The 21,026-nt window shown below is 41.5% G+C and overlaps 1 protein-coding gene across 1 annotated transcript in view; it reads right to left on the minus strand.

The window, feature by feature from the left end:
• Positions 1-21,026, minus strand: part of OGN (osteoglycin) — a 35,769-nt gene that overhangs the window by 11,925 nt on the left and 2,818 nt on the right. The window contains exons 2-5 of the mRNA XM_030207123.1: positions 19,076-19,310; positions 17,354-17,432; positions 3,696-3,854; positions 2,557-2,759 (exon numbers count right to left, since the gene is read on the minus strand). Coding sequence (XP_030062983.1) covers positions 2,557-2,759; positions 3,696-3,854; positions 17,354-17,432; positions 19,076-19,234 — 600 coding nt within the window. The 5' untranslated portion in view covers positions 19,235-19,310. The remainder of the gene's footprint in view (positions 1-2,556; positions 2,760-3,695; positions 3,855-17,353; positions 17,433-19,075; positions 19,311-21,026) is intronic.

The raw sequence follows: 21,026 nt of genomic DNA on the forward strand, positions 1-21,026 counted from the left end.
TGATGATGTCACCTGCGCAGGACAGGAGCAGGAAACACACTCATACCAAGGGGATGCTGGGAACACATAGGAAGTGAACACACAGGAAAGACAAGCAGGAGCCATCTTGGAAGCTGGCACAGAGTAGGCGGCAGCCAGATGCTGGCTCCCCAGAGAGGCATAGCCCACACAGGTGAGGTCTAGTGAAGAAATCAGCACACAGAGTCAGAGACAAAACTAACAGAGAGACAGACAGAAGCCAGCACAGAGGCTGACCCCCAGAAACAAGGTAAGGCTGAGGGTGGTCACGGCCACAGACGTGACGCTGACACGGCACCTTGTTTCAGCCAAGTGCCTGCCTCAGGGGCCTTTGTGTAGAGAAAGTACCAAATATTAATAAATGGACTTCAGTCTATTGAACACTTGGTGTCTTGAAAAAGATGCTCAGTGCTGTGCAGAGAAAAACGCTGGAAATCCGTGATCGCTGTTGCACAGCACTGATTGTCTTTTTCAAGACACCAAGTGTTCAATAGACTGAAGTCCATTTATTAATATTTGGTACTTTCTCTACACAAAGGCCCCTGAGGCAGGCACTTGGCCAAAACATGGTGTCGTGTCGGGCATTATAAAGTTTTTTTCTTCCATTACTCTGTCGTCCTGTTGTTCCTGAAGTTGCCTTGCTGGTCACACTACTCCTTTGTTTGGCTAAAGACCAGTATGTCACATCCAGGCTATCCAGTGGTGATTTTTCATGTTGGGTATATAAATATACAAATTCCCATATGGAACCCAACACCCAGTCTTCCCAAAACAATGTAATTTTGGTTTTATTATAATGCCCTCAATTACAAAATTGTCAGTAAAAGGGAAGGATAGTCCCAGTAAGGTAGGAGAAGGAAGCACATAAGTGTCTCTGAGACTTTGCAGAATTTGCTCTGAGAACTCCAGAGTTTTGCATTAAAGTGCATGCTTAACAGCAGCTTTAAGGCAAGTGGATGAATAAATGAAAAATGTTCCTAATAATCTAATAAAGCTAGGTGTATAGTCATAGGTGTAGCATGGGATGGATATAATGGGGGACAGTGACGCCCAAAATGCCGGGACTTCTAATGCTGAATTGGTTCCTTTGCCTCAACTAGCAATATTACTTTCTTACTATATGTGCCCCCCCCCCCCCCCCCACCAAGTAAGCAGGCAACTTCATCAATGTGCTTAATCACAGTTGTTAATGTTATATTTAATTCAGACCAGTGATTGAATCTTAATGCCAGTATGACAGTTAAAAATGAAATGCCTAAACTAATGGATTCTTTAGTCAAATCTATAGCAGAGGTAGTGATCAAATATCATATTACTATTTGCAGTATTGTTTTATGCCCTTGCCTATGACGTTATTTGTACTTTTGCCTACCTGTCTGGGTATCTACATTTATTTGCATTTAGCTCACACCTTTTTTAGTAGTAGCTCAAGATGAATTACATTCGAGTACACTAGATATTTCCCTGTCTCCAAAGGGCTTACACTCGAATTTTATACCCGAGGCATTGGAGAGTTAAGTGATTTGCCCAGGAAGCAGCACAATATTATATACTGGGACGTTTTCTGTATTTTTTTTTCTTAATTCCTATTGTAAAAAATTGTGAATGGGGCCTGCCTAGTAGTTCAGTAGGAGATCTATATTTAATTCTGGAGCCTAGCTTTCTTCTGTAACTTGGGCTGTTGGGACGGGATGCTGTAGGGAGCACGGCCCCTGAGAGAGGGAGGGAGACTTGACTGTCAACCACTGGTGACGCACATACTAGATTCTGGCTTCTGGGAGACTTGGCTGACACACATACTAGGTTCTAGCTTCTGGTCAAGGACTAAAAGGCTGATAAAGAAAAATAAAAGAAGAAACAAAGAATATAAGTAGAAGTATTACACCAACCTCTACACATAACGACTTTCTTCATGTTTTTGCTGGTCATTCAGACTTCTAAAGAGCACTATTTTACATACTAGAGAAGGGGTGGGCAACTTTTATACATGGAGGGATACATGAATATCAGTACTATCCCTGTCAGGCTGCAACAATATACCTTCTGTGATTAAATAAAAAAATAAATACAATTTTAACTAAAAAACTGATGGAAACAGACTGCTAGAGTTGCTATTCTGGAAATATTTCCAAAATACAGCATTTAAAAATTGCCAGAACTGCGGTTAATGTTGTTTTCTGTGTATATTTCTCATGGTCTTCCGAGCTGTAGGTTGCCTATCCTGTGCTAGAAGAGTATACATGAGACATACATGTGAAGTTCTGGAAGAAACCATAGTGTGTGCTGCATAGTTAAGGATTGTAGTGATGTTGGGCAAGATTAGGGGTGGGGGTTAGGAAATCACTCAGGCAGCTGGTAATAATGATGTAGGTTGCCATACTCCCAGTAGGAGCCAGTTTTAATTCAGCTGGAAGCCCCAAAACAGAACGTGGAAGCTGTTGCAACAAGAGTGCTATCCTATTATTCTAACTTAAAAATGACGTGAGATGAATATCAGAAAAAAAACATTTGGTTAGTTTTATGGGTTTATCGTGTTACCTTAAAGGCATTTGCTTTAATTCCTCTACTTTTAATTTTGTTGCTGTTTGCATTAAATACTGTTAGTTTGGGAGGTAGAGCTGGAATCTTCACTAGCTTGTTTTCAGCAAGTGAAAGTTGATCTAATAGGAGAAGTTTTGAAAAGGCGCCATCTTCAATCTCTTCAATCAGATTTCCAGTCAAATCAATTCTTTTCAAGGTAGCTTTAAAAAGAAGGAACATACAAATATGTTATTTTTGTTTTACATAATAGATCATACACGTTGAAGATAGTCATCAATGCAGTTAGGGAATGGATGTGTTTGATATAGCTTAAAACAGTCCTTTAACTGTTGACTATATATTTGTAACCCTTTTGGTAATGATACATTTAAATTTGTTTTATGGAGAGAATGTGTTGAAGGCTGGTGGTCATTTTGGGATCTTTGACATTGCTAAGTACAGACGTAAACATAACCTTTAGTACTCATGAGAAGTTGAATGGCTAAATATAAAAAAATAATTTATTGGTTTAAATGTGGTTACTCAACGTTTTTCATCCTGAAGCTTTGGCACTACATGTGATTCTTTTGAGATTGAATTTGATACCACAGATCTTTTAAAACCATATACAACAGAATACAACAATTGTAGTAATTGACATTTTTAAGTTAGAAGAAAATGACAAACAGATCCCAGTGCTGATGAGGCTCACTGAATTACAAAAAATTGACTATCATTGGATTAATTTTTGGTTTACCTCAGAATCTGCAAAATTAAATCTCAGATGAAATGGAATGCCATCATGTCTCTCTTCTAGTAATATCTCCCAACATAGTCCAATACTAAGGTTGCCACAGGGGAAGCAATTAATCATCCCAGCATTATTAATATCTCTTTTAGTAATGACAAAATTACATTTGCTGAGTACGTTCTCAAGACAAAATTTCCTTCTCAAAATTAGGTTCACAAATTAACTGGACCACAGAAAATGTACTAAATAGATTGATTCTTAATCTTGAAGGAAGGACTTGCTGTTGACAATGACGTTTTTAGACTTTGTACATAAAAAAAATAGGGATTTTATATTTTTGCAACAACTTCTGTTTTAAGCAATTTGTGCTTAAGAGCCCTAAAAGACAGATTAAAATTTTACTTACGAAAGTCAGCAAAATCTTTGGCAGTAATTTTCTTTATCTTGTTGAAGCGTGCATAAAGGTAGGCTGTCTCTTTTGGCAGAGGTGGAATAGTGTCTATATTTGTTTCTTCACAGTAAACTGATCCACTTAGACATACACAAAGCAGGCATGTAGGCAAATCTGAAAGGTTAAATTTTGACATTTTATTGTGTGTAAGTATATATTTGCTGATTATACTCGAGACCAACAAGTCTGCTGTGATTCTGCACTTGTGGCAAGGGCAGTAAAATTGGGTATTTTGCTGTGGAATTATATGGTAACTGCACAGGAACCAGAAATTGGTTTAAAGCAGGCACACCTCTGTCTAATCGTCCATTCTCTCCCCCCTCTGATCCCCTCTTTCGTCTGTCTGCCCAATCACCTACCTACCTACCTACCATGCTACTACCCCTCTCACCCATGTTGATCTAGCTGTTCTAAAATAGGAGGAAAACAGTGGTGCCTAGGGTTTTGTGCCTATCTTCTGTCATTTGAGTTGAAAGTGCAAATTGGATCCCCATGGCAGGGGAGCAGGACATAGTCACAGGTTCAGTCCTCCCCCTCTTATGACCAACCAGCTGGATTAGTGTAGACTAATAAGTATAATGGAAGGAGTGGAACCAAAAGGGGAGGAAAGAAAAGAGAAGCTTGTTAGTGTGAAAGGGTCAGGGGGCAGGGTTGGGACTTTGAATGTGATTAGCTGGAGGGGACATGAGAGTGGGAATAGGCATTGCAGGTTTGTGTATATAAGAGAGAATTTTGTAGGATGGGGAGAGAGCACCAGGATTAAAGGAAAGAAAAGAAAAGAAAAGAGAAGAAGATCAATGGGAAGACAGGATGTAAGGAGAGAGAGAACTGGAGTCCAGCAGAGGACCCTCTTTTTCCAGCTCACTCCGGATCCCTCATAAGTACATAAGTAATGCCATACTGGGAAAAGACCAAGGGTCCATCGAGCCCAGCATCTTGTCCACGACAGCGGCCAATCCAGGCCAAGGGCACCTGGCAAGCTTCCCAAACGTACAAACATTATATACATGTTATTCCTGGGATTTTGGATTTTTCCAAGTCCGTTTAGTAGCGGTTTATGGACTTGTCCTTTAGGAAACCGTCCAACCCCTTTTTAAACTCTGCTAAGCTAACCGCCTTCACCACATTTTCCGGCAATGAATTCCAGAGTTTAATTACACGTTGGGTGAAGAAACGTGCATCACCTTGCACTTGCTCACATTAAACGTCATCTGCCATTTAGCCGCCCAGTCTCCCAGTCTCGTAAGGTCCTCTTGTAATTTTTCACAATCCTGTCGTGAGTTAACGACTTTGAATAACTCCTTGTTGTTCTTGATTTTGTACCCCAATTCTCTGTCTCCCTCTCCGTTTCTGTTTCTAATTTCTATCCCCCACACACATATCCATACTCTTTCATCTCATAGCTTTTTTCCCCCTTTCTTCTGCTGCCCTTCCCAGTACAGTCTCCGAGGCTTCCTCTCTTTCTACTTCCTGATCCTCTTTGCTCCTCCTTTCTCCCATCCACAATTTGTGGTCCTCCTTATATCATAGGATTTCAAACACATATTTTTATATTCTTTAAGATGCAAATTTATGCAAATGTGGCACGATTGCTTCAGAATGTCAGAAAAATTTGTCCCTCACTGTACCCTGAGCTGCCACAGGAAATCAGAGGCTGTAATGCTCTTTATGTCTGTTCTTTCCTGTATAAATGACACAAACTATTACATAAATGTTTTAAACCTTTTTCTATACTACTCATTTTAGATTCTGAGCAGTTTACAACAGAATTTAGAGCAGAGGAGGAGTGGATTAAAAAAGCATTGTAACTCATTGACTCTCTGTTGCTGTTACTCATTATCAATGTAAACAGATTTTCACTGAAAAATTCCTGGGCCTTTGCAAAGGTGAAAATCATTTAAAATTGTCACCCTAATTTTAATAAAGTGACTTCAACACTCAGATTGTTGCCTTAACGGACTATGTGGTACCTTTCTGATATGTGATCTTCATTATCTATGAAAGGCAAAACACACAGTGGATCCAAAAAGAGTCCTCTCACAATGAGTGTCTTCCTGAACAAGGTCTTTATTAACAATAGCAGAATTGACCCGACACGTGACGTGTTTCGGCCGTAAGGCCTGCGTCAGGGGTCTAATATTATCTGTAGAAAAAAGTGCCTTGTAGATCAGATGAAAAATTAGCACTAAAGCTGCTGAAAGCGATATCATACACAAGAGTACGCTGAGCTGCTTAGTAATACGCGATATATAGCAAAACGTTAATAAAGACCTTGTTCAGGAAGACACTCATTGTGAGAGGACTCTTTTTGGATCCACTGTGTGTTTTGCCTTTCGTTGGTTTTCCTGTGGAGAGCTCACCTTCTGTGGGTGTTATCTTCATTATCTAGTCATGCAGGTAAATACATACACTCCCTAGTTTGTTTAGGTGCATGCAGAGTTGACTCTAGGCTGAAGGAAGCCCAATATGTGATACTGTAGGATTGTTAGTTTCCTGTTAGAGATCTGAGAGAATCCCTATGGCTTGGATGTATCTGTCTGATTTGTCAGTGCTTCTTCTAGAGCAGGAGTGATTCCATAGATAAATGGGGTTCCTTTTCTCAAAGTGGAAGTAAGGGGTGTGCCAAGAACTACAGGCTGTTTAGTCTGACTTCAGCAATGAGTAAATTAATGGAAGTGCTGCTAAAATGGAGGATAGTACAGTGCGTACAGTTACTGGAATCCAGTGGATTAAACGGTTTGATAGTAAAAAGCCCTGATCACTGGCTTCTCTTGCGAACTAAAGGACAAATTGGTGGCTTCTCTCTTCCACTTTCAATTCTGCTTTCTGGCAGCAGTAACTTACCGAGGCACAATTCTACCTGGTGAGCCATAACCTATTTTGCCTGAGCAGTGTTAAAGTTTGCTGGGCCACACACTTTACAAGCAAGCCCATCTAAGGATAGAAAGAGGCATTATGTAATCACTGAGCAGGCTGAAATGTGGAAGGCAGAGCTGTCAACCCTGTAGCCAAACAGGTCTCTCATCTCACCAACTCAGAAGATGTCTTCATCATAATAGGGAGAATGCATATGGACCCCAGGGCTCCAGCAGAAACAATGACTTGTCCTTTATGATGGCAACCCAACTTCAGTCTGATGTAAAGTGGTAGGACAAGAATCGGATATAGTTAGCACTGTGTGACGGGTGTGCACACCATGTAAACTGTAATCTGAGGTGGCCCAGGCAGTCAGAGAGGTAATGTGGAACCTGGCCCTTAAAAACCATTAGTGACCAAGGTAAACGGGTGCTTACTATTGATAGAATGTAGGTGCACTCATAACTGCCCAGAGTATAGTCCAATTTTTATCGAGATCACTGAAGAAATCATCAGAACTGGGGAAGAAAATTCAACATAGATTGCTAGCAGGTAAATTAAAAAGCTAAGAAATAGGAAAAGTGTGTGAAAAGTCAATGTTTCAGAGTCCTATTTTCATTCTACAGACTCATTACTGGTAACGGATGATACAGCGGAACAAGAAAGAGGAGAATCTACCATTCTCCTAACTGAAGTAAATGATGTTTAATGAGAAGGTTAAAAAAAAAGATATATTTATCTGACGTTTAATTATATACTTACAAAAGTACTTAAGAAAATACAGAGCTCTTAACTGAAGAACCCCCTTTTAAGAAGGAGAAACTCTTTGGGTCGTCTTTGCATGTCCTTTGTGAGATGAGGAAAAATTCTAATCTTACAATTTAAAAATAAAACGTTATGTTGTTTAAGAAAAATGCATACAGCTGCCATTCGCAATCCAGCTTTAAAGTTATGGAGACAATCAAAGTTCCTGGAGTAGCTATATCAATATCTGATGTTTCTAGGATAACTGAGACCTCAAAAGTATCTGCCAGTATAGTTTCACCCTTGGCCTCTGCCTTTTTTTTTTTTTGCAACAGGTAGAAAATATGTTTTAGAAATTGGTGGAATACCCTCTGATGGAATCTGCAGAACTCCTACTGAGTACTGCCTAAACAGTTCGTAGGGCAGTGCTTTTCAATCCATTCCTTGAGGGTACACCCAGCCAGTTGGGTTTTCAGGATACCCACAATGAATATGGATATGAGAGATTTGCATGTACTGCCTCTTTGGTATGTAAGTCTATCTTATGCCCCAAGGATTGAAAAGCATTGCCTTAAAGGATCTCAGAGAAAACCGAGGAAAATAGATCAACCACAAATTGCAAGATCTTGCCTCATTTTTTAGAACTTCAATCTTGGCCCCAAGGGCCAAATTTTCTTTAATCAAAGAAGCATCAAGAAATTGTGTACTAACATTCTTGGTTTCAGAGAGATCCAAATGTTTTGCCTCTTCTAGCTCTACATCATAGGAGTTTAGATTCAACGTCAGGAATTTTAACAGCCAAACTATTCACTTGAGGTACTAATGCTTGCCCCGTTTCCACATTGCTTGCCAGATAGCCTTTAATGATGACTGTTTTGGGCATCACAAAGAAAATTTGACTTGTAAAACATGTCTTAAAGACTAATCTGACAGATTTATTGAACAAAGCATGGATAAACTGGTGTGGTTAGTTATTTTATCTTCCTTTTTTGGGGGTTACAATTGAAGCAAAAATATTCTGTCCAGAAACCACAGCTGATAATGGATCAGTTGACTGGTATGGTGAAACTTTAGTAGTATCTTCCTGCCATTGCTTCCCCATAACTGCTGCCCTACAATGAAAGACCTGCTTTTTTTTCCCTCCTCCTTGGGCTAGCAGAACCCAAATTGTGTCGGTTCATATCTGTTCAGCTACAGCAGTATCTGGTGTTGACATCTGCAGCTGTGCAGAGGAGATCACAGCTCCAGGCTAAATGTTGATATCAAATTCAGGAATTCCTGCTGATATCCCTCTCCCCTGCAGGACCTCAATCAGTGATTGTGTACTGGCTTGCCCTATCTGGATTTCTTGGCATACCACATATGCATATATGCATCCATCAGACCTGCCACAGGTGAGATCAGAGTCTCAGAGGGAAAAATCCTCATCCTCCCTATACATTTCACCATTAAGATGGTAAGAAAACTTTAAGCCTGTATCTGAAAACAACCCCTAAAGCCTCCTTCCCTTAGTCTAAGGAGTGGTGCAGCCCTGAAACCTGCTAGTATTCTTTACCTCTCACAGATGGTTGCAGCTTGGATTGATTTTTCAGACATAGTGTTGAGTTTTTGCTTTATTTTGGTTTTGTGGGGTTTTGTTGTTGTTGTTAAGAAAACTTTTAAGGATAAAAGAATGCCAAGACAGCACCTTTCATAGAGGCACTATCTTGGAACTCTACATCTTTGACAATAATTTTATCATTTTCGGAACTGCAGGCATTTTTCCAGTAACATATAATAGCCTAATTTAATTTTACTCTTTGGGGGAATTCTGTGAAATGCAGGGAGGGGCAGAGGCATGGATAGTAACCCCTCCCCTGGCCCTTTGAGTACCGGTACCTTCCCCCCCCCCCCCCCCCCCGAAAAGAAAGTACTGACAAAATGGATACCCTTTGGATCAACCACACTGTAGTCTCTAATCATTGTAGACTCATCAGAAAAAGCAGATTTAGTATTTGCTTTAAGGATAACATAAGAAATTGGAGTCCTTTTTTTTTTTTTAACTCATTGAAATGGATGCTGTAGGTCCCATAATAAAATCCAGGACTGGATGTTGTCAGTATGACATGCTGTTCAGGGCCTAACCTGAAAGCCTAACTAAAGATTTAGAGCCTTCCCAGAGTGTTAGCGAAAGGTCTGTGGGAGATACTGCAGGCAACTCTGAACCCCCCCCCCCCCCCCCCCTTCCTGTAGGTAGATTGGATATCTCCTGCCTTTTGGGCTTAGTTTGAATGTCATAGGACCAGTGCTCAGGAACAACAAAAGAAACCAGACAAGAACTGGGCCTGTAACAGAATTCACACCTTCTTTGTAATCAGGAGACATCAGATCAAACAAACTAAGGGGCCCTTTTACTAAGGTGCATAGACGCCTAGATACGTCCAACACGTGCCAGTTTGGAACTACCGCCCGGCTACCGCGTGCCAGAAAATATTTTTTATTTTTTTACCGCGTGACGCTAACAGGGTTGTAATCGGCGGTGTACGCGTGCTGACGATTACCGCCCGGTTAACTCATGTGACCCCTTACTACTAAGTCAGTGGGTGGCGGTAAGGTCTCAGGCCCAAAATGGACACGCGCCAATTTTTACTTTGCTGCACATCCATTTTCAGCCCCCCAAAAAAGGACTTTTTTTTTGCAGGTGCGCAGGACATTTTTCGACACACCTTAGTAAAAGGACCCCTAAATTATGACACAGGAAGATGCTGGAAAAGAGAATTCAGATGTATATAAACCAAAAGAGGGACAAACGAGAGACTCGGACACACCCACACACCTTTAGATATCCACACATTCAAACACAGGATACACACTCACCCCCCTCCCTAGACAAACTCATATTTCCTCTCACACAGAATCAAAGGGACAGGCAGACACTGAAGCACACATAGAAGCAGCTCTGCAACAACTGTCTGTTCTAAGTGCTATACACTTGGAAGAAGCCTATTTCTAGATAAAATACCTTTTTCTAAGCCACATCTGTTTGTTGTCTTATTGTCCTACAAACCCCACTGCCTCTGAGAAGTAGACCCGGGACCTCAAGAAAGGAGCCAAGAACAAGATGCAAGACAGAGGTCACATCTGATAGATGGCTTTCTCAGTGCTTAGAGCTTCTAAGTGGTAGAGCAGGATTGAATGGCTTAAAGCATCAAAAGTTGTTTACATTTCTAGGAAGACCATCAGAATTGCTTCCTCCCATCTAGCCACTACATTCAGAATATGACAGAGGATAAGGTCTAAATGATCTGCCCAGTTTAATTCATGCTTGAATTCTATAAACATTCCCACCTTCTTTCTCCCTCTCATCTTCTCTCTTCTTCCTCCTTTCCTTTCCTCTCCTTTTCATTCTTCTCCAAATCACTGATTCCTTTGTTTTCTTTTCTTCTCCTCCCCTCTTCAATTTTGTCCAGTTTCTTATAGTTTCCTTTCTTCCTCATGTTTTCCCTTTGATTCTAGCCTGCCACCATTGCTGCTGTCTTTCTGCAGCAGTGGTTCAGGAAAATCACGGAGCAGCAGTCATGGAGAAAAGACACGATAGCTGGAGTAGCCTCAGAAGAGCAGGTGTATGGTCATTTGGGTCCGTTTATTTTGGCGAATACATTTTTTTGGACGCTCTTACTCCTTGTCTGCCTTGATCATTTGGAATTTGCTCCACTTTTGCCCCTGTTGTTTTGTGCTTGCCTCTCTCTTGTGGAAGTTGTGGCCCCTTTTCCCCTTTGTTTGCCTGCACAGTGATGGACCCATAGCACTCACAATGATTGAACTGGCAACCTGGGTCCAGATAGGTAAGAGGGACACCAACAAATTCTAATGAGAAGAGAGATGCTGCAAAGATAGCAACCTAGACTGATCACTAGAGACTGTAATCATGCTCCAAAACACAAGTGGGAGGGAGGGAATTGAAAACAAAGCAGGCAGAGCCATCAGGTTGTTATAATGGCCTTTTTCCAATCTATCTTTCAAAGAATTGCTTTATTAAAATGGAGAAATTAGGGTATCATGATACTATGGATGTGGAAAAAGCTGAGGTATCTGATCTGAATTTAAATACTGTACAAATTTGAAAGATTCAAAATGACCTAAATCAACTGCTAATAGTGAAGTAGCCTAGTGGTTAGAGTAATGAGTTGAGAACTCCTTGTGATCTTGGACAAGTCATTTAATCCTCTCTTAAGTATAATTTATATTTTAAGCCATCTGGGCACAGAGAAATACCTCCTGTAACTGAATATAAATTATGCCGAGCTTCCAATGAAAAGGAGATGTGATTTAAATGTAAATAAATATTTTCAGGATCCACTTATTGTTAAGATGTCTGTATGAAAATGCGGAAGTCTAAGGTTGGAAAATTAAAGTGTATGGTACTAAATGAAGCTATAGACATATGAGGTATGGCAAAAGAGTGGATTTCCAAGCCTATGCCCTGTATTATTTTATGAAGTGCATTTCCCTTGTTTTGGCCAGCATAAGTGCATAAGTATTGTGTCACGTTCCTCACCTGTTCGGCGCTCCTCCAGACTGGCTCGGGCCACGGGTTCCTCAGAAAAGGCTGAGGATCAGGCTTAGGAAGGTCTGTTTCAGTTTCTGTTTCCTAAGTCTGGCAGCCGTCATCTAGCTTGGATCAAGACCAGGGCCATCTTGGTTGACTCAGAGGAATCAGCCATGTTTCGGTTTCCTAGTCCGGCAGCCGTCATCCGGCTTGGAGCAAGGACAGCAGCCATCTTGGCTAGCTCAGGAGGGGGCAGCCATCTTGTATATGAGAACAGGAAGGAAGCCTGTATTTGGGCGTTGTGCTACTCTGCTGATGGGGGCAGCCATCTTGGATCAGCTGCACATGTTTGATACTGATTCCTACACTATTTAAAGCCCTGCCTCCAGTCCTTCGTGGCTTCGGCCTCATTTGTGTTTGAGGTCCACGCCAGTGCTCCTTGCCTTCAGTTCCAGTGTTCCAGACCTCGATTGTTTGCTGCCTGCCTTGACCTTGGACTGTTTTTGACTACTCTTTGACCTACGGATTTACCTGGCTTTTGGACTGTGTCTGTTTGCCTGCCTGTCTGGTCAGTGGTCGTGCAACCCTGCCAGTTCCAGAAGTCCTGGTGGCTGCCCGAACCTGGGGGCTCAACTCCCAGGGAACAGCGGTCGCTCCCCAGGAGAAGCTAGGGGTTGTCTGGCTGCCTGACAGAGTGCGGTGTCACTCCATCCTAGGGTTACCATACGTCCGGATTTCCCCGGACTTGTCCTCTTTTTGAGGACATGTCCGGGGGGTTTTGGCCGCCCGCCCGTTTGTCCGGATTTCTGGGCGGGCGGGCGAGCGGCGCCGTGGGTCTCCCCTTCCCTTACTTCTGATCTGCCCCGCGCCGCCCTTGGGGGTTTAAATTTTTAATTTGCCGCTCCGTCCCGTCATTTCAAAGTCCTGCCCTCTCTATTCTTCCCTCCCTTCGTGACGCGATTTGTTCTGCAGAGTCCCGCCTTCTGACATCATTTGCTTGAGGGCGGGACTCTGCAGAACGAACTCGCGTCACGAAGGGAGGGAAGAATAGAGACAGGCAGGTAAATCTCTCAAACAAACTTGAAAAAAAGTTTCTATAGTGCTATTGTGGCCAATTCAACAAGAAATTCTGTAGGTACCCTTTTACGAAAATCTCTCGTGTATGATTTACCAACTTGGCTTCAACCTTTTGATGTCATCCCGGCTCCTGCTTTCTTCAACCACCTTGCATACAGCAGTCAATAGTTTGTTTTGTTCTGACCAATATGCTGCACGGGAGTGCTCATTTCAGCTCTTTGACGTCATGCGGATTGCGGACACCTGTCATTAAATGTATGGGCGAGAAAAAAAAACAACACACACCAGCTCCCGTATGTGCAAGAGCAGGGGAAGAGGAAGAGCTAGCTACCTGGGAGTTGTAGTCTTTTCAGCACAAGCTCTGTCCGGAAGGAAAGGAGACAGACAACAGATTACAACTCCCAATGTGGCTTGAGCTGAGAGGGTGTATGATATCGTTGGTGTTTATCCTGGAGATGGGGATAGAAGCAGGAAGAAGCCTGTATATCAGGTAAGTAAGGACAATGTCATTGTAAAAGCCTTTAGTTTGGAGTTTTTTTTTCTTTTCAGTTAAAAATGGAGAACCGCTTTGGCTGGAGGGGGGAGGAGTATTCTACTGGGAGTTTCTAATTGTAACGTGTGTATAGGTCATCTCCCCCCCCCCCCCCCCCCCCATTAGTATGGTGAGATTTTGGATGGCGACATAAAACTTTTCTGACACGTACCTTTTATCCAGGAGGGCAAGCTGCTTAATTATTAGGTGGAGGAAGCCTGTTGTTAAAGCAAAACAATAGAACCCCTGACAGCTACACAGACTCAACAACCATTAGCACATGTTTATACCTACTGAGGGGGAAATGCCTGCAGGAACTTCTGCTCAGGTAGGGGGATTGTCCCCAACAACTACTTCTTATTTTGGTGCAAACACTGCTGGGCAGACTTGGGTCTAGATAATGGTACTTTGGGACCCTCCTGAGGGGATGGAGAGAACCCAGGGGTCCTACAAAGGGAGATTAGATGTTGTATGTCACTAAGGTGAGTAATTGGGAGACTTTTGTGGAGTCTGGGATTCAGGGAGAAAATGGGAATGGTGGAAGAGGGGTTGAATATGGGGAAATATTCCAGCATATATATTTCCCCACCATGTTCAACCCCTAGATAAAAGCCAGGATCAGCAGCCATTCATGGATACCCAAAGAAGACTCCACTATACACTAATTGGGCTCATATGCTTGGGTATCAATGAATAGCTGCTGATCCTGTACTGATTGTATGATTTTCATAAAAACACTTAAATTGATAGAGCATAGAGGATAAGTCAGGAGACAGGCAGGGCAATATATTGCTAGGTAGCAGATTTAATGCTAGAAGTGTAGGGAAAGGAAAGTTTTTATTGAGCGTCCATTCTATGAAAGTTATAAATAGTAAATTAATTTGGGATTGCTCTTTCATTTTTCAAAGTATAACAATTTGAAATATTATTCAAATTTAAATTTGATGACTAGCATGGAGGGGGCGTGACAGGGGGCAGGGTGAGGAAGTAAAAGGGGCAGGATGTGGGCGGGGCAGGGGGGCGGGACATGTGTCCTCTTTTTGAGAGGACAAAATATGGTAACCCTACTCCATCCTAGCCGTGCTCAGTCGGGGCACAAGGGCTCACATTTCTCCAGTCATAACATATTGCCACACTGGGACAGACCAAAGGTCCTTCAAGCCCAGCACCCTGTTTCCAACAGGGGCCAATCCAGGTCACAAATACCTGGCAAGATCCCAAAAAAGTACAATACATTTTATGCTGCTCATCCCAGAAATAAGCAGTGGATTTTCCCAAGTCAATTTAATAATGGTCTATGGACTTTTTCTTTAGGAAGCCGTCCAGACCCTTTTTAAACCTCTGTAAGGTAACTGCCTTAACCACATTCTCTGGCAGCAAATTCCAGAGTTTAATTACACGTTGAGTGAAGAAACATTTTCTCCGATTCGTATTAAATTTACTACTTTGTAGCTTCATCACATGCCCCCTAGTCCTAGTATATTTGGAAAGAGTAAACAAACGATTCATGTCTATCCGTTCCACTCCACTCATTATTTTATAGACCTCTATCATATCTCCCCTCAGCCATCTCTTCTCCAAGCTGAAGAGCCCTAGATGCTTCAGCCTTTTCTCATATGGAAGTCATCCCATCCCCTTTGTCATTTTTGTTGCCCTTCTCTGTACCTTGGTGACCTTCTTTGTTTGTAAAGTTGTTACAGAACTGACAGTTTCCTTTTTCCTCCCTAATCTGTAAGGTAATGTTTTTAGTCTCAGTTTGGAAGTAGAGAGAGAAAGACCTCTTTACTGAGGCCCTGTGAACAGTTATATTTCATAAACTGTGAGCAGCTATGTGTCCTGAACTTCCCAGGTAAACAAATGTTTAGTTAGTTTTAATGTTAATTTCCTGTTACCTGTTATTTTTTGCTTATTACACCTTTTATTTCAGTTCACTGTTCAATATTTTTATGAAAATAAACATAATTGTTTATTGGCTCTGATGTCCTGGACTGATTAAGAAACCTGGTGGTTTCTGTTTTGGGTCTGTGGGTGTTCTTTAGGAACTTTGGGACCCCTGGAAGTGTGCCCCTCCCCCCGGTGTCCTTAGAAACCACCAGGGAATTTAACTTCAGAGTGGGAGACTTGCCCTGTGGCAAGTGAGACCTAGATGGTGGGAAGAGGGTGCTAATGTAGAGCACAAGCGGCAGGTGGACCTGAGCAGTGTTGGGGACAGGTAGCCGCAGGGTTAGCCCCTGGTGAGTGCTATGTGTTTCATGACCTTGTCCTTTTTTGGTGGCAGCGTAGTGGGATTGTCAGACTCAGTGTGTGGGGTGAGGGTTACCATCCAGTGAGTGGTTCAGAGTTTTATTTTAATCTGTAACCTCCAGACACAGAGCACGGTGAATGAGTGCAGCAATAACAAGGTCCTTTCCCCATTCATTTGTTTTTGATAGTGTTAGCAGTGTGCTGATGGCGACTGACAGCAGTTGTTAGACACCGGGTATGCCTGTCCTAACACCAGAGTGACTAGATGACTTCAGCGAGGAGGAGCTGCAGGATATGCCTACGCAGAGTTCTCCTAGGGGGAGACTAGACTCATTTGCAGAGGCCCATGAGTTGGCAGGGCCGGATGCCACACCAGCTGAAATCAGGCAGATCTACATGGTAGAGCGACAGTGGCTAGACCAACAGCTACGAGAGGAGCGGGAATTCCAGCTGCAGCGTGGGGAGCGAGAATTCGAACTGCAGAACTGAAGTTGGAGATGGAAATGGCTCATATCCAGGGTGCACTGCAGAGGTAGTGTTCACCAGTGGATCCAGAGAGACTGTACCCATTGCTCGAGTATTCTTGGATTGGGGTACCAATCCTGGATACAGAGAAGTAGGAATAATGAAAAACATGTTGGTATCGATGCTATATGGGACCGTCATGGGTCCCATGATAGTGGAGTCAGCATTTCCACTATGGTGACCCATAGTCAGACCTGGGCGGCCCAACAAGCAGAAGCAGCACAGATCACCTCTCCAGTTCCAGATCCTGAGTCAGTCCAGGTAGAACCAGCTGACCAAGCGGCAGGAGGAGGCGCTCCAGTGCTTCCAGCAGGACCAGTTCCTGAGGTGACCAGGGCCGTGAATATGGTACAGCCTGATTTAACTGACACACTTATTGAGCAAACTGTTGACCCTTCCCAATATGGATACTGATATAGGAGAGAGACATGCTTTTCAGGAAACACAACATTTGAGCTGCTTTATGGCTGGAGGGTGAGCGATCCCTTGACCTAATAAGAGAACATTGGGAGGGGAAAGTTGACATCTCTGACACCCCTGTAATTGAATATGTAGTCAATATGCGCCAGAAATTAGAAGACCTTGTGGGCTTTGTCAGAGATAGTTTACAGGCAGCCCAAACTAAGCAAAAGACCTGGTACGATCGTAAAGCCTGAAATAGAGAGTTTCATGAGGGCCAGCAGGTACTTGTTTTAGTCCCAGTATGGCAGAATAAACTTCAGGCTGAATTTTAAAGATTAAGGGGCCCCTTTACTAAAGTTTAGCGTGCGCTAATGGACATTAGTGTGCACTAAGTACTTTGTGGCATATAGATATAAAATAGGATGCACAGTGTTTAGCGCATATTAAGCTTTACACTGCACACACCACTCTGCTTCCTTCTCCTGAGCTGCCTCTTTTGAGCCCTTCCAGCCTCTGGTGGGAATTTTAGTAATTCTTTAGCTCCTTATCTTGGCCATATGAGTCCTTCCAGTGTCCATATTGCCTGTGCAGGAGATATTGGTGTGCTACACTACAATTTTGTTAATGTACAGTAAGTGTGCCTTGAACATGAAAAAAGTTGGACTGTGTTGATTAATGTGTTAATGTGCTTCTTATATTGCTTACCAACATCATTTGTTGAGGGCGGTTGCTTTGTTGCGCCCTCATCCCCCTGGAAGAGTGCATCAAATATTGTTGTGCCTTTCTGTAAGAAATGCAGAATTATTAAAAAAAAACAAATACTCTTGAAGACACTCGTGCAGAAAATCAACTTTATATGGTTTATTAAAAGTTTAGCAGACATGTTTACTAAAGAGCACTAGGCTCTTGCACTTAGTTTGTATTAACAGCCTAAAGCAATGCACCATAAGTGCAAAGGCCTTGGCAGTAATTGTTGGGGTTGTACCCAGCATTCCCCCTGCGGCGTCTGCTCAGACATGCTCCCTAACGCATTTTACTTTCTCACGCTATGCCTATTGTTAGGTGAACCTGCTTTAACTGCACATTTGACAGCATGCTATCATGTGCCGACTGCAACGTGCACTCCCCTCCCAATCTCCATACTTTACCACATCCTGCTCTATACATTTAGCACTGGACTTCTTCTGCAAAGGCTGTTCAGCACATGCTAGGTGTTGGCAGGTGCTAAAACCCATGCTAACTGCTTACTACATGCCCCTAAATGACTTGGTTCTGTGCACCCCTTTTTCATTCTGATTGTGTTAACACCTTATATGACCTCACAGTTTTCAGACTTTAGAGCATATACCTTGTAAATATCTTTACCTTCTTTATCATTTTGTGTGATTACACTAGTGTTAAAGATAAAGTTGCCAACTGGATCCAGATCCGCCAACAGGGTTAATCCAGTCCTGGTTTTACCCCATTGCATACAGGGACTTGTAAGCCTTGCTTTGCTTAGGGAATGCAATGGGGAAATCGGAACTACAAGTCCCTGCATGCAATTTGATAAACCCAGGACTGGATTAACTGTGTTGGGTGAATTTGGATCCTCAGATAGACACTAGGCTACTTCTTGTCCGCTGTATCTTAATACCCCGTTCCTTTTAGTGGAATATACAGGTGTGGTGTGCAGAAATATCTTGTTAGCTTTAGAAATCACATTCATGCCTATTGTTATTTTAATATCCACACCTGTGGAGTTTATTGACATTAGTATACTAGTTGATTTGCCAGGTTTTTTTTTTAACTTCATAAAACATTTCTCTTTAGCATTCACATCTGAGAAAATGTGTACCTTGCTATAAAAAAGATGATTATGTAAATCAATAGAATATATACATCTTGAAGTAAATATTAATTATACTAGCTTTTCACCTACTGCATAGGAAAAATGTTGAAATTCTTAGTCAATGTTATTTGAGCCTATCAGTTTATTAAAAAACAAAAAGACATCATATCATATCTATTGATACTTTCTTCAGCATGTGTCCAAATCTGGTTTATTTAGAGATGCAGAGGGAATGGGAAAATTGATGAGGGGAATAGAAAATAGAGGAAGGAATCTTAGTAGCTTAGAAGCTTTTATTTTCAAACATTTTAAGCCTTATAAATATATCGTGTGTGTTGATTTTCTTTTAACTGGCTTAAATAAAGATGTCTTTTGTTTTCAGCAGTGTAAACATTTATAACCTAAGGTCAGAATACCAACTTGCTTAAAGAGAATTGTACATTTTAACTTATTCTAAAAACTATTTGTGTAAAGAAAAAAACCTCACATTACTTTTCTACATTCTTAAAATCCCTTCCTCAAAATATGGGCAGACATACAATAACAGATGATTTTTTTGAAGCTTGGAAATTCACTTACAACACACAAGTCAGTACCTTATTTATGTTTGCTCCCTGTGGATTTTCTTCTTTGAATAGTTGTCCATCGTCTGTCCCATAGTCATAAATGTTGATTGGTTCTTGTTGAATAGGTGGTGCTGACTTCACCAAAGTTGCAAGCATAAATAAGAAAAGTGCAGGTTGCAATGTCTTCATTTTAGCAAAGAGCAGAACATATGGCTGGAAAGTTAGAGGAAAACTGGTGGAGTGCTCACTTTGGGTGAATATTTTCCTAGAGTTCAATTATAAAAAAGGCAATCTGTCAAAACAGTATTGAGAGCCTGGAGGATTAGTTGGCAGAGGACCCTAAGGCAGGGGACCATGGAACAACCATTAACCCTTTTGCTATATGCAGTGCTGTTTTAAGTAGTTCACAACAGTCGATGCAGATTCTGACTCACATATGCATATAAACAGATTGGAATTAAAGGATATAACAGAACTATTTATTACCTAATTTAATGTATTAAAATTTCCATTGTGGGAGTTAACACCATATGTTGCTCATTTTTCTATTGCTTGCCAGAGCATTTTTAATACAATGGAACAGTCTGTAAATCCCTGCCATGCAAAATATGGTTAGAACTGTTCAAAACCAAAGGGATTTAATTTGTATTTCCTTTCAATAAGTGATCTTTCGTGCTGTAATCATAAATTCATGTGCACATACAAGCAATGTCATTTGCTTTGGGATGTGAGCTGAGTGGATAGCTTTAATACATCTCTTGAATTTCATACTATTTGTAGGTAGTGCTTTCAGTCTTTGATTAGTATTTAAACATTTAACAATTTTAGAAAAGAGAGAGGAAATAAATGTCCTTAAATTCAAGTAAATAGCTTCTTTTTTCAACAAGTTGCTTTAACTTTTAAAAAGTTACTTTTTGGGCCAAACAAAACAAAATGAATAAAACCTACCAGTGTTAGCATATTTGGAGCTCTCCTTTCCTGAGTTTCTCATTAATATGTTAATCCCAAGTGACAGAGGAAAGTTGTGGATATTTTCCAAGACACTGAAATAAATGCTTCCTTAAGATAGTGAAGGGGTGAAAAGCTGTTCCAGTATTTTTTCCTCGGGATAAGAGAAAAAATCTCTTAGAATTGTACTCTGGACTATAGAAATCTGAGTTTGGCTACCATCTTCTAAGACAGAAAGGTCTTTCCATTCCAATTAGTAAGTTGTTTTAGTGAACTGATTATTAGAATGTGAAGTAACTTCTCGTTTACAGTCATATGTTTTTCATTTACGTGGACGTGTCTGCTAGGAGAAGAAGCAACTGGCTTGTACTTTAAAGCAGAAAAACTGTAGAGCCAGTAATATATAAGTGACAGTTCTAAGGAAGCTTTTCACTAAGAGTACGCTAAGAAATGTGCTCCAAAAGCTTTGTTCATATTCCTTAGCATGAGTGTAAAAACAATTTACTACCTGTGTGCTAATATAATGATATGCATAGTGCATCTTGGCAATGAAAAATGATTTGTACAAACCTGCAGTAAGCAGAATGCAAATCTGTGAATGTGGTTAGAAAAAAAAAGGTGCACCCTTAGTACATAGTTTCTTATTTTCAGTTATAACTGGGAAACCATGATAAAACACCCCCTGATGGAGAATTAAGGCTTTCTATTTATTACAAAACTGCCTCAACCTCCCACCCCTTCCACAATTCAGTGATAGTCTTTTCTCTGTGCCCATTCTTGGGAATGAGTGAGGAGGGCAACAGTGGTTGTGGCACAGAGGCCCTGAAAAAAAGGAGGAGGCAGAAGCAGCAGTGGCCATGGCCAAGTTTGCACAGTAATCAGCCAAAGCAGATGCATGTCTGGGAGATTTCTTTCTATTTGTGTTTATTACATTTCCCCATCTCTGCGGCAAGTCTTGCTTTGACACTTACCATTATTATTATTATTATTAGCATTTGTATAGTGCTACCAGACGCACGCGGCGCTGAACACC

The sequence above is a fragment of the Microcaecilia unicolor genome, chromosome 6 (genome assembly GCF_901765095.1).
Source record: "Microcaecilia unicolor chromosome 6, aMicUni1.1, whole genome shotgun sequence".
In the NCBI taxonomy this organism is placed as follows: Eukaryota; Metazoa; Chordata; class Amphibia; order Gymnophiona; family Siphonopidae; genus Microcaecilia; species Microcaecilia unicolor.